The following is a 14,178-nucleotide window of genomic DNA, read 5'->3' on the forward strand; positions in this document are numbered from 1 at the left end:
TCTCTCCCCTCAACAAAGTCCTTTTCACTTACCTAACACGCATACTAACTAAATTCTAACTGGTTTATGCTCACTTTATGTTCTTCACTATCATCTAAGACTCCACTGTCCCTTCATAGTCAAAATCCAATGTTCTTCACCTACCCCGTACCCCATTACCCAAATACTTGGATCAATGTGTCCCTCAAAATCTAAAGGGCTATCTTAAAGTTTCTTGAATAATCGTATTTCCAAAAAAATCATGCCAAAAGAGATGTTCCACTTCACTGTTTTTGTTTTGTTTTGCTTGTTATTAACTTTTAAAATCTTAAACATAACTTAAATAGATAATAGTGCAGGTCTCTGGATATTTACAAGCCTAGTTTCTTCTGAAAGTAATAGTTTAAGAACTAACCTTCTGGAGCAATCCAAGAGCAGCTATGGCATCCCGAGAGTTTCGAGATAATACTACAACCTCCAAAAGACTTCTAAGAGCCTGAGCTTGAGGGTTCATGGCCAAAGCTGGTGGGATGGCATGTAGGTGCTGCTCTAGTTCTGTAATGCACTTGTCATAAATTTGAGCTACATCATCCGTTGCCCAAGCTTGCTGTTTTAGAGAAGAAAATAACCAAAAAAAGAAATAAACATGTAGCAACTTAAGTCTCCCCACCCCCATAGGCACATGTAGCTTCCCCCACACCCCCCCACAAACCATGGAGGGTGTGGCTCAGTGGGCTGAGTGCTGTCCTGTGTACTGAAAGGTGGTAGGATTGATTTCCATTCAGAACACATACCTAGCTTGTGGGTTTGATCCCTAGTCAGGGTGCATATGGGAGGCAACGTCTCTCTCTCTCTCTCTCTCTCTCTCTCTCTCTCTCCGATGTTTCTCTCCCTTCCCCTCTCACTAAAGTCAATGGAAACATATCGATGTTTCTCTCCCTTCCCCTCTCACTAAAGTCAATGGAAACATATTATTAAAAAAAACAGTAAGGTCACACTCTTTCTGTGTAAGAGTGATTGGAACATCAAGGTCAGCAACATGTTTAAGTGGTCCAGGAGGAAAATGTTTCCCCCTAAAATTTTTACTTTTCTGTAATAATGGTTTAAATTTTCCAAAAAACTAACAGGGGAGCTATGTAAATTCCTCCTAAACCTGAAAGAAAAATCAACCTCATGGATATTGGGGGGGGGAGGGGATCTTCTGTATGCCATGTTGATCTGATACAGAGAATATTTATACTCAACAAAAACTGGGTATTTTTCCCCCTTTAACTTAAGTTCCTAGGAAGCAAGTACAGATTAGATAAAAACACTCAAATTAAACTATAAAACTCAATTTAATCCAAGGCAACTATTTACCTTCATGGGTTGAGCTAAAAATCCTGTGGGCTGACTTAAATCATTCGTAGGCAAGAAACCAGGCACATTGCGTGCAAATTCTTCATAAACAGCCAACTGCTTTGGGTCCACACCACCAACCTTGGAAGAAGAAAACCTAGTTTGATAGGATCCTCATCATAATTAAAAGAAATTTTTTTGCAAGTGGCAAGTTTGCATGGAAGTAAGCATAGGAGTACAGTACGTAATAGCATGACTGAGTATGCATGCGCGCGGACACACACACAGTTTCCCATTTTCCAGAATCCTGTCAGTCACCCTCATTTATAAACTTAATTAGTTTTTCCAATGGAACATGCCTCAAATAGGACCACACCTCTGCCAATTTTCCAATGGAGCTGGTTTTAAAAAGATAAGATTTTTCACCATCTTCTTGTCACCAATAAGCAACTAGCAATAAAAACCAAGTACCCAAAAGGAAGACCAAGTTGGGACATATAAAAACTAACAGGCATATGAACGCTTTACAGTAGCACTTCAACAACTGGGGGCACACATCTAAGCTATGCCTATACCTTCTCCACAGGTTCGTTCCCTTTAAGTAAAATTCTACTGAGGTGAGATACTTTCTCTAAAACCCTAACCCTAATTGGTGAAGAGTTTAAGCAACAAGAACAGAAAGAAAACAAAGGGAGAGACAGAGCCCCCGGTTCTCACTTTCAGTCTTATTTGTTCTGGCATCCGCTCAGCTTGGTATGTTAACACAACAGGATCACAGTACCTGCGCCCTTCTTGCCTAGCATGTTTTCTCAGCTCAAATTCCTGCAAATAAAACAAAGTCACTGAGGTTCTTGTTATGAGGAACTTTCTTAAACATAAAAAAAATAAACCCTTATGAGGCAAATGCTAAACACTTACAGTTGCTAATCTTTTGTCCATCTCAGGGCCTGCTTTTTCCACTGCAGTCTTCTGAATAAAACAGCAAGCTAATTCACAATTGTCCTGAGCTAACTGAGCAGCTGCCTGATCCATCATTTCCCTTTGTTGTGGGGATGCAGTCTATTGGGAGAAGAAATGAAAAAAAGATTTCAAGTTTTCTGTGGACAAGACAGAGAGGGTAATAGGAAATTCAGTGCTTAGACATATGAATTTAAAAGTTCTGACTTTACTTATGACCCATTAGCTATGAGCATGAAATAGTCTAACACTCCTCTTCAGCTGTAAGATGAAAATACCACTCTCACCCAAAACATCTTACCAGGTTGCTGTGACGCTGGTAAAAAATATGAAAACAGAAAAGCAGTAAACAAAAGCAGTACAACCATAACATCTAAGACCCAAAGTTAATAACTAAGTTATTTGTGCTGTATGTAGGTACATACAACATTACTTTAAATATTATCTGCTGTTCTACTCGAAGTGCTTTAATTTAAATTCCTCACGGTAAACTGAATCAAGTTAACTTATGCATTTAAAAAGACCTTTTAATTCTTTAAAGAATAAATATTTGGGTATCTACTATCTGCCAAACATTGTACTTAAGATACAGTAGTGAACATAAAGACACAATGCTTGACCTAACAGAACTTAATCTATGAGAAAGGAAGACATAAAATAAATATGGTGACTATTAGAATAAGTAGAAATGCAAAGAAAAGAAACTCAGACAAGCAACAATCAGTTTTGTACTACGGCACAGAAATAATCAACTTACACGAAGGGCTGAGGCAAAACTGTTTTTCAGGTTGGTGGATATACTCATGAGCAAAGGTTCCCTGCAGGTAATCATAGCCATTCCAGCTGTCAAGTTACGCATCATGTGATGAGCTGCTATTCGCATTCGAGATTCCTCAGAATCCAGGGCAAAATCCTTCCTGACTATTTGTTCACAAGTAGTCATGGCAATCTTAATTGATCGATCCACCACAGGATGGACCAACTCCTGAACAGCCCGTTCAATTGCTTGGCGCACACACTGCTTCAACTGTGGATGGGCCTGAAACAAGGGAATCTAGGAAGGGAAAAACAAGTCCAGTCAACAGCTTGTTTAAATAAGACAACCCAATTTCTATCAGTAAGCACACCCATGATTTTAGAATTACTTCAAAGTTAACCATTAACTACCAATTTCTACTTTAAAGTAATCAATAAAAAGCCCAGGAATCAAAAGTTGGGCTACAAAGAGGAAGTAGCATTCAGCATACCTTGTGATGCAAGGTAATATATGTGTCTTTGATTTTTAAAAAGTTCTACTGTTCATTACAAGACACACTACTTGCTTAGTTCAAATACGTGACTCAAGTACTCTCTTAAAAAGTAACTTCCTTGGCGGGGGGGAGGACACATATGTAATACCCTTTGTAATACTTTTAGCAATAAAAAAAAAAAAAAGTAACTTCTTTGCCCTGACTGGTTTGGCTCAGTGGATAGAGCGTCGGCCTGTGGACTCAAGGGTCCCAGGTTCGATTACGGTCAAGGGCATGTACCTTGGTTGCAGGCACATCCCCAATAGGGGGTGTGCAGGAGGCAGCTGATTGATGTTTCTCTCTCATCGATGTTTCTGACTCTCTATCCCTCTCCCTTCCTCTCTGTAAAAAATCAATAAAATATATATTTAAAAAAAAAGTAACTTCTTTAATTGGGAAAATGGAAAAAGAATCAAGTTTACAGAGAAAATGCTTTCTACAAAATTTTTTATTGCTACAAATAATTCCTCAGAATAGCAAGAATTTTGCATTATCATACACTGAAGCCTCTGCTTAAAAGATTTTCCAATCTTTTCTCTGCTAGAAACTATGCCCTAATACTCACTTGGTCTCTTTCTTTTTTAAGAAATCTTAAGCCGAAACCGGTTTGGCTCAGTGGATAGAGCATCGGCCTGCGGACTAAAAGGTCCCAGGTTCGATTCCGGTGCACATCCCCAGTAGGAGATGTGCAGGAGGCAGTTGATCGATGTTTCTCTCTCATCGATGTTTCTAACTCTATCTCTCCCCCTTCCTCTCTGTAAAAAAATCAATAAAATATATTTTAAAAAAAAAGAAATCTTAAAAAATATTCATGAACACAAAACTGTTCGGATTACTGGGAGTAATACAAAGAGGAATCACAATTTCTAGATCTAGATTTTTCTTTCAAAAACTAAGTGCACATCCATACAAAATAAGAAATACCAGGTTAAAATGGTCTCTTTAAAATGTTTCCAAGTCCTTTAAATCCAAATGGTCAATGGATTAATAATGTTACTCCTGTATTTGTGAACATTTTCTAAAAAGCAAAGACCATAAAAACTCCAAGTATCTGATTCTAAACTAAACAAATATTAAGCATAATGAAAAGCAGAAGATAATTATCACTCTGAATATAGACAGTAAAATGCAACCTTTAAATAAAGGACCGATGGTAAGTTATTTATAAAGTTAGTCCAGACTGCCTCCCAGAACCAGGGCACAGAAAAAAGAATGAAGTTACTTCTAGGCCTTCACCTAGAGATTTGTACACACAAACGAATCAGCTCAGTTTCAGCTCCTGACTAAAAATGGCTTAATGCAAGGGTAAGGTGATATGCTAATGAAAATAGAGAGCAAAAAACTATAGTATACACTGAGACTCTTCTGACCTGAGCCAAGGAATTTGTACAGATAGTGATTATACAGGGTGGGGCAAAAGTACGTTTATATGGAAAAATACAATAATTAATAAATTGTTTTTGCGTACTCAACTAGAAACCTATTTTTGCCCCACCCTGTATTGCCAGCTTTTTTTTTTTTAAACATATTTTTATTGATTTCAGAGAAGAAGGGAGACATCAATGGTGAGAGAGAATCATTGATCGGCTGCCTCCTGCACACCTGCTACCAGGGATCAAGTCCGCAACTCAGACATGTGTCCTAACGAGAATCGAACTGTGACCTCCTAGTTCACATGCTGACGCTCAACCACTGAGCAACACCAGCTGGGCACAGCTGTCTTGTGTTTTTGTTTTGTTTTAAAAGCATCTAAGCGCATTTAATTTCATGGGTACTTAGCAAACAAGCTGTAGTCACTGCAAACATTCACAACTTCCTCCCATTTGAGACAGACTAGATGTTAAGTGGAAGAAAAATACCAAAGGCCAGATCTTCATTAGTACTCACTTTTCCATCAGTCTCTTTGTCAAAATAAAAACTCATACATTGGGTTGAGGGTCATGGATGGCTACAAATTTTTACCATCCTAATAGGGCAGGGGGTGCCTCTCTGGTTTGTATAGGGAGCCAGCTGTATTGATTTTAATCGTGGATCTGGATATGCTGAACCAATTTAAATGATACCCAGTCCCAATGACTATTTTTAGAGTAGAAAACATCCCAGCTGTACTACACAGCAGTGCCCAATCTCTGCTCTCTGCACAAAAATCTACAACCTAGGAATCCAGGAAGGAAGGGAAAGGGGAAGGTAACCAGTGACACAAAGTAGAAGTTTGGGGATGGGATGGTGTTTACTTACTGTTGGGTTTAGAGTAATATGTGGTGACAGGCCTGCAAGGGAATAGACATTGATGTCATGATAGCTGTACTGTGGCTGTGGTGGAACAGTGGCTGTGCAGGTGGTACTAGTAGCTGGTGTTGTAGAAGTTGCTAAAAGTAAAGAGACAAAATAAGAGCTAATAAGAAGAGCATGTTTCTTGACTTTACTATAAAATTAGCAAGGCATCAAGCAGCTTTTATTTCATTAAACTAATTGGATTAGAGCAGCCGTGGGCAAACTACGGCCCGCAGGGCGGATCCGGCCCGTTTGAAATGAATAAAACTAAAAAAAAAAAAAAAAAAAGACTGTACCCTTTTATGTAATGATGTTTACTTTGAATTTATATTAGTTCACACAAACACTCCATCCATGCTTTTGTTCCGGCCCTCCGGTCCAGTTTCAGAACCCATTGTGGCCCTCGAGTCAAAAAGTTTGCCCACCCCTGGATTAGAGGATGGTGGTGTAGGGGAATGACAAAGGCCACATCTTCCCCACCCTGAATTATCATAAGAAAAATTCTGTAATTTTAACAGCAATTTGAACAAAATATGTAAAACTATGTCAGTGGCAGTACCCATAGCACAGAAATCAATTAAGAGGTTATGCAGCATTAGCAGGCCTAAACCTTGGATTATTCCTTATTATAGATGTCTATTTTCCATCTAGGCTGTTCCCTGGTTTCACCTGGGAATTTTTAGCTACTGAGGGCTGAGAGAAAGAAAAGCTGGTTTATTCTAATCATAGCTCCCAATCATCTTTATTGCCCCAGCACTTACTCAGATATACTCTAATATGGTACGGCAATGTCTAAACATTGCTAACATTTCCTTAATAATTAGAATGCACACCAAAAAGTATACAAAAGTTCCAGCAACACATAATGTTTAACAATTATAACTTGCTATATGCATGAAAATGTACCATTTAAGAGAACATTCTGGTAAGTAAAGGGCAGCTAACCATTATACTTACTTGTGGTTGTGATGGGAGGAAGTTCTTCTGGCTGCTTGACATCTTTCTTTGGAGCAGAGAGCTGCTCATCTAAGTTCTTTAGGCGATCTTTATCCTTTAGGAGGTTTCCAGGTTTTAGCTCGTTGATGTCTAATGCAAGGTTCTTGCAGAGGACCTCAATCTCAAACTTCAAGTTTAACTGCATAATTCCAATAATCGATTAGAATTTTAAAAATAACATTTTAGCTTTATTCACAACATAAATGATTTACCGGATTGTTACAATGTCCTCCCCCCAATACTCTCTCTCTCCTACAAATTTTAATAACGTGAAAACAGAGAATGTTCCAAAGGATAAAGAAGCAACAAATTTACCTTTAAGTCGTGTTCCTGATGTAGCTCAGCTAATACATTCATAATTGCCATTGTCCAGGGGTTGGGTGGCCTAAAAACCTAAAGAAAATCTATTATGTTAAACTGAACCCCACATCACTTCAATTTGTATTATTTAAAATAGTTAAGCATGTATACTTATGTGGCTATAAGTATAAGTGCTCCCACAAAACCCCTAGCCTTGTACATAAAATTTCAGAAAAACACCAAAACTCAAAGCCACCTATTAGATATCAGTCCTTTAATTTACTTAGCCTCTCTCATTAGAAATACAACTTTATCTGAGGAATACTGATTGAACTAGCACTATTCATAAGAACTAAGGACATAATTTCTTGACCTTGTGCTGAAATTAACTCTTACAATTTAGCCATTAATAAAATATTAAAATCTACTCACCACGCTACGAATGCTAGACTCTAAAACTTTGGCAACGAAGGGCACCACATAGAGCAATTCTTGCTGTCCTTTAACATAAGCCTCTAGCAGCAAAGATTTGACATCCAAGTCCTAGGGGGGGAGAAATAGTATTTTTAAAAGCTAAGAATATACTTCAAAACTCTTCACAAAGACACTGTGCCAAACTTATCCTCAAAAAGAAATCAAAGTAATATTTGACTTTTGCCTTACAAAAAAAAAGAAAGGAGTGACAATCATAACTTACTGGCTTCTGTGCATCCTGATAAATGATGTGGGGCCATGAGCATGCAATTAGGGATTCAAAACATGGACCAAACTCTTACAAGTACCCATTCATTAAAATAGCCCCAAATAAAGAATTTTAGACATAATAGCTATGTGAACATTCTCAAATTTTACATGAACTTTTAGCTGGAACTCACAGTATGTAAGATGGGTTTATTTTTAGCTAGTGTGATCATTCCTAGCCAGTGTCCCAAGTTCTTCAGCAAAGAACGATCTGAAAAATTGGCTGCAGCTTTATCAGAGGTCAAGAGCACCTGGGGAAAAAAAAAGAGGCAAAATTAAGAAAGATATGAAAATGGGCTTATGGGGGGGGGGGGGAGAACCAACTCAAATGTTTGAGAATTCCATTATTCTATGTTAAAAACAAGCCATCAATCATGGACATGGACAACAGTATGGTGATGGGGGGGAGGGGGTTTGAAGAGGGCATAGAGGGGATAAATGGTGATGGGGAAAAAATAATAAAAAACCCAAGTCATCAATTATGAGACCATGCCCCAAAGCAGATCTACTTCATACTATCATAGCACTATTTTGTTGTGTTCAGTGTCCTTTTTACCTTTTCATTCGTTTCTTTTTTTTTTTTTTTAGAAATTTTTTTTTTAAATATATTTTATTGATTTTTTACAGAGAGGAAGGGAGAGAGATAGAGAGTTAGAAACATCGATGAGAGAGAAACATCGATCAGCTGCCTCCTGCACATCTCCCACTGTGGATGTGCCCGCAACCCAGGTACATGCCCTTGACCGGAATCGAACCTGGGACCCTTCAGTCCACAGGCCGACGCTCTATCCACTGAGCCAAACCGGTTTCGGCTTCATGCGTTTCTTTACATTTTATTTTTAATAGGTCATATAACTATATCACACAAAATACAAGTATACACAAGGTTAAAAGTGTGATGTATGCTCCCACAGAAAAGTATTTTAAAACTCTGAAGATGTTAGGTAGCCTGAAGCAGAGATCCAACTGCAATTCAAATGAACACTCAAAAAAAAAAAGGCGACAGTCCATGCTTTTAAGTCCTTCAAGATGACAGACATATGGAAAAATGTAACCAAGATCACAATCTCTACTGCAAATTGTAGCATTTTCCAGATTGCTGTACATCTCTGGAAACAAGATAACTTTCTAAAATACAGTATAATATGGCATATACACTTCTTGGCAAATTTCTAGAAAACTCAAATCCATTCCATTGATTTTCTAGTTCTTTCTCTCATAAGGGGGACAGAACCATCACATAAATTAAAATTTATAATTTAAAATTCTGTCTGAAAGTATCCTGAGATTTTGCTTTCAAGTGTGTGGAAGTTTTCATATATCCCAACCATTCTTACTATCAGATAATAAAGGCTAAATATAGTTATGTTCCTTAACTCCATCCAGCAACAGCAGAATGGCACAATGTCAGCTGTGCAACAGAAAAGAGCCAGGAATTCTTTTGCACTACAGCGTAACCTAGAATGGGGAGAATTCCCATACACAGGTTTAAATATAGTGCCGGCTCCTCAGCTAATGTCCCAAGTTATTCAACAAAGAATGATCATAGATGTATGCTGGTTCATGCTGTGTATTCGAAAAGTTATTCCCCCTAAGAAATAAAATACTTGAATTTTATGGAACAAGCATTCACTTCAAAAGGGCTTGACCTTAAAATAAACTGCTGAGAATCCTAAACAGCAGACAGTACACAAACAGGTGTAGAGTTGAGAGATATCTGGCACTTAAGACATAAAGGAAAACATTCACTGCAACACTGTTTCTGTGATAGTGAAAGTTAACAACCTAAATAACCATATACCCATACAATGAATTTCTATTAAGACTATTAAAAAACAAAACAAAGGGACTACAGCTAAGAGCATATTGCAAATATGGGGGTTTGGGGGAGCAAGTTAAAAACATTCAGAGGATAAAGAAAAACATGAATAACGAAAACAAACTCAGAATAGTAGTTACTTTCAAAGTACACACAGTGTGTAACACTAAATTCTTCATGAAATTTAGTTCTATATTTGAAACAAATGCTAGAGCAAATTTCATAGACATGTACAAAAACAGCAACACCCCCCTCCGCCCCCTCCAAATTCTGCCTGTACAATCATTTCCATAATCAAAACAGAAAAAGAACAGAAAAGAAGTACAAGAACTAACTTACTTTGATGTTTCTGTAGGTCTCAGTTAGAACCATCTTATTAAATTCAGGATTCTTCAGTGTGTCAAGGAAGTTTGAATACAGGCTGTGAAAGTTTGGCTCAATACTGACTCTCTTCATAACCAGGTATTGTGAAACCCAAGGCATGAATTCTTCCTTCACTGTTTCCTTTAGTTCTTCAACCTAGCCAACCAATGACACAGAAAATATATAATTAAAAGATGATAAAATACGGTTATGTGTTTTGTTTCTGAGAATAGTACTATAGCATATGGCTCCTTGCAAAATTATGTGCTAAATCAAATCACTATGCAGCATCTCTCCCCCACATCAGACAGATGCTATGATGTACAGTGTGTTCAATTCCATAAACTGTGGGTGATTAGGACAAACATCTATGGTAGCTTTCAACTTCAAATTATAAAACATGTAGTCCCTCATCCACATCTTACCCAACTCTCCATTTGACCAAAAGAGGATAAATTACTAATCTACAACCTGCCATTAAAAGACCTAACACTAGAACTATGTTTTCCTATATTTCCATCTCCAGGTATCATCTGTGAAATCTGATACTTCTTTTCCAAAAAAGATAGTAAAAACTTTAGTTCCTGCACCCCCCCCCCCCCCAACCAATTATGGTGGGATTTTAAAAGATAGTACTTGCATATGTCGCAAACTCACTTGTTTAGTCTAATCCTACTGGCTAAAAGAGGCATTTCTAAGTATGGTCTTAGCATATAATCTTGTAAGGGAAGCATCGTTCCTTATGCTTTTCACAAGGGCTACCTGTTATTAGACTCCTAATAAATGCTCTGAATGGTCTCTGGGAGGGACATGAGTTGTGACTAGAAGTACAAAAAAACCTTCCACCATCATGAGATCATGAAGTTTATTTTTAAATGCCTGTAACTCACTGCAAAACAATACATTTAAAACTAGTTCTATTTAACATCTACAAAACCACAAACACTAGTTATGTACCCACCCTCCCTTTGTTTTGATTCTATTACCTCTACCTTTAAAGTTAAGTGAATATTAAAAAAGGATGCAGAGTGTGAAATATAAATCGCTAACCCATTAGGGATACCAATAGAGAGCATCTGTAGTGATATGTAAACTATTACATCATGCTCACCTTTTGTGTCATATTCGACTGTGAGAGATTGTTGAAGATAAAAGCAATTTTCTCTTGGATATTTTCAGGGGGCTCTACAATTCTTTCAGTTTGATCTGTGGCCACAAGCAATGTATCTATATTTGTAGTATTAATAGAAGGCTAAAGAAATAAAGTACATAAACAGATTAAAATGCTTCGTTGACAAATCCCAGGAAAAAAATGTACACAAATTCCTTTAGTATAAAAAGTACACATGGTGTATGATTGTGCACTGAAGTTGGCAAGAATATATATTAAATTATTGATAGTGGCTGCCTCTGGGAAATCTGGGGGAGATACAAAGGGAGAAATGCTGGTCTTCACCTTTTTTTGTAGGCATGTGTTTATAATATTAAAATACATGCTCACTAATGCGTATATTACAACATCAATCTTGGAAGAGAAAAAAAGATAGACCTACTTACTGGCACATCTTTCTTAAAGCTGACTCCGGTAGGCCTGGTGACTGTAACCGTTTTTGCAACAGTAGTGGTTGTTGAGGTGGTTACCATAGTGCTAACCTGCCCAGCAAGAGGTGCTTTTGTGGGAACCTGGGCCTGAGCCTGGGCCTGAGCCAGTGCAATACTTCCAGGGGTTGTGATAGAGCCCTGCATTTTCACAGGAGGATCTCTCGATTGCTGTCCATACTCGATATACTATAGGGGTAGGGAGAGGAAAACACATGAGAAGAGTTCTCAAAAAAAATTTTTTTTAAATTACACTCCCCTTATTTCTGAGAGACTAGAAGCCATTAGAGTACTCTTTTGGTTCATCTATACCCCTTACTCCTTGAACCATAGTCCCAAATATATAATAGTTATGTGTATATACCAGACTCTGTAGGTAAAATATTAGTATTTATAAAATAATTAGCCTAGCAAAATAAAAAAGGCAGCCACCAGCACCTGCATATGAATTTCTTTAAATCCCTTTAACATTTACTTATATTTATATAACAGACTGATCTTTTTATTGGATGCTGGTGAGAAACCTAAGGCCTAAAATACACACTGCAATGTGAGTTACCATTCTGTAAGCTATAACTACAAAACAAAAACACACTACATACTGCCAAGCCGACTAGAGAGTAAGCAATGATACTGGATGGATGTCCCAGGACTGGTTTGGCGGTTCCCTGCTCCCCATCATTTAGAGGACTGACATAGGGAGGACTGACATAGGGTTCTTGATACTATTTCCAACAGTCTATTTCTGACAAAACAAAAACTACTATCTACATATTTGAAAAGTACAGAAATACGAACAATGACCTCTCCCCCTCCTCTGGCTCTCTTGCTATGGTGGGTACCAGAAACCACTGTTCTGTGTGATCACTTCCATGCCACCTCTCTTGAGCTCCAGTCTTCCAAGATCCATATTCCTGGCTCTTAATTCCAAACACATTTGATTGTGGTAATCCTCTGACCTCACATCCTTGCTTTTCAAAACTCTGCTGTCCTCTACATTTTTCAGTACTACAGTTTTGGCATTCACCCCAATCTCCTGTGAATGAATACACTCCTGCTTCCCTCTCTCCATGGATCTCCTAGGTTAAGCCATCACAATAATCCTGCCCTCCTACAAACAAACCCATTGGGATGAGTTTGGCAGATGGGACTAGACTACTAGATTAAATTATAATCCTATATAATAAAAGCCCAATATGCAAATCAACTGAACGGCAGGACAACCAGTTGCTATGATGCACACTGACCACTAGGGGGCAGACGCTCAACACAGGAGCTGCCCCCAGCCCGCAGGCCCCAGGCCAGCCAAGGTGGGTGCCAGTGGGGACCTCCCAATCACCCCGCTGGTCGCCCCACAGATCGGCCCTGATCACCAGCCAGGCCTAGGGACCTTACCCATGTACGAATTTCGTGCATTGGGCCTCTAGTATAGAAATAACAGTAGGTTCAAATTCTGATCTGATTCCTTAAAATATAATCTTATAAAGCCATTTACCTGCTTTGTATAAAATAAACATTAATCAAATTTCTTGTGCTCTATAAGCTGAATTTGACGAAAGGCAAGACAACTAAAAATCAATCACTAAAACAGTGGTTTAGAAATTTCAAGAAGAGTCACATAAGATGGCTTAAAATGTATATTCTCTATCAGTGGTTCTCAACCTTCCTAATGCCGCGACCCTTTAATACAGTTCCTCATGTTGTGGTGACCCCCAACCATAAAATTATTTTCGTTGCTACTTCATAACTGTAATTTTGCTACTGTTATGAATCGTAATGTAAATATCTGATGTGCTATATGTGTTTTCCGATGGTCGCGAGCCACAGGCTGAGAACCGCTGCTAGGTCCTTTTCCTCAGGAACTGCCTCCTTTTTAAGTACCTCAAAGGAATCAAAGCAGGTGGTAAGAAGGCTGTATTTTGAAGAAACACTGGTCTAAGTCCTATATGAAACAGCTTTGAATCATACTTAAATCAGATAAACAATTTTTCATATTTTTATCCAAGATTCCAATTCCAAATCCTTTTTAAAACCCAACAAAGTTTCTCTTAGTAATATAGTAAAAGTTGTCTATTCTTCGATAGAATTATCAGGCTAACAGACTGGTAAAAAAAAAAAAAGCCTTTTATTAAATCAAGCAAAACCACTGCTTAGAAAAGATCAAGAATGCAATTTTTTCACAATCTACTATTAAGCTGCAAAATAAGCAACAAATAATATGTATATCTATATTATGCAACTCCTTAAGAAATCTGAATGCCATTTCCAACACCCAAAATCAAACTAAAATATGCAAACCCTCCAACTACTAGAAAGGCTTCAGGTATGGAAGATGCTTACCTCCTGTAAATGATGTGGAAATTGTATAAAGTGACTGATAGAAGCCAAGTGCTGACAATACTGGGGATAGTCCTTCAATCTGCCAACAAAAACATTTATTCACTATTTCATGTAAGAACAGAGGCAGCACAATTAACAAAAATTTTCTTCCCAATGCTAATCTAGGCCATTTCTCCCATTCTG

General features: G+C 37.9%; 1 protein-coding gene and 1 non-coding gene across 15 annotated transcripts in view; both read right to left on the minus strand.

Annotated features, from left to right (window-relative positions):
• Nucleotides 1-14,178, minus strand: part of CNOT1 (CCR4-NOT transcription complex subunit 1) — a 72,235-nt gene that overhangs the window by 17,019 nt on the left and 41,038 nt on the right. For 13 of the 14 annotated variants that reach the window (XR_002831763.1, XR_001350319.2, XM_023762861.1 and 10 more), the window contains 14 exons: nucleotides 13,996-14,074; nucleotides 11,614-11,844; nucleotides 11,168-11,308; nucleotides 10,033-10,212; nucleotides 8,009-8,125; nucleotides 7,566-7,676; nucleotides 7,149-7,226; nucleotides 6,795-6,972; nucleotides 5,802-5,932; nucleotides 3,032-3,328; nucleotides 2,236-2,376; nucleotides 2,035-2,139; nucleotides 1,339-1,458; nucleotides 395-586 (listed from right to left, as the gene is read on the minus strand). Coding sequence is in view for 12 of the 14 variants with exons in the window: in XM_023762861.1 (XP_023618629.1) it covers nucleotides 395-586; nucleotides 1,339-1,458; nucleotides 2,035-2,139; nucleotides 2,236-2,376; nucleotides 3,032-3,328; nucleotides 5,802-5,932; nucleotides 6,795-6,972; nucleotides 7,149-7,226; nucleotides 7,566-7,676; nucleotides 8,009-8,125; nucleotides 10,033-10,212; nucleotides 11,168-11,308; nucleotides 11,614-11,844; nucleotides 13,996-14,074 (2,101 nt within the window). In the remaining 2 variants the exon portion in view is untranslated. Of the gene's footprint in view, nucleotides 1-394; nucleotides 587-1,338; nucleotides 1,459-2,034; nucleotides 2,160-2,235; nucleotides 2,377-3,031; nucleotides 3,329-5,801; nucleotides 5,933-6,794; nucleotides 6,973-7,148; nucleotides 7,227-7,565; nucleotides 7,677-8,008; nucleotides 8,126-10,032; nucleotides 10,213-11,167; nucleotides 11,309-11,613; nucleotides 11,845-13,995; nucleotides 14,075-14,178 lie in introns of those variants that run through there. The other variant, XM_023762864.1, reaches the window with a different exon arrangement.
• On the minus strand, nucleotides 9,238-9,376 carry LOC111828012. The gene has a single exon (XR_002831767.1). It is a non-coding gene; the product is annotated as a small nucleolar RNA SNORA46 (small nucleolar RNA).

Source organism: Myotis lucifugus, unplaced genomic scaffold, assembly GCF_000147115.1.
Source record: "Myotis lucifugus unplaced genomic scaffold, Myoluc2.0 scaffold_263, whole genome shotgun sequence".
NCBI classification, from domain to species: Eukaryota; Metazoa; Chordata; class Mammalia; order Chiroptera; family Vespertilionidae; genus Myotis; species Myotis lucifugus.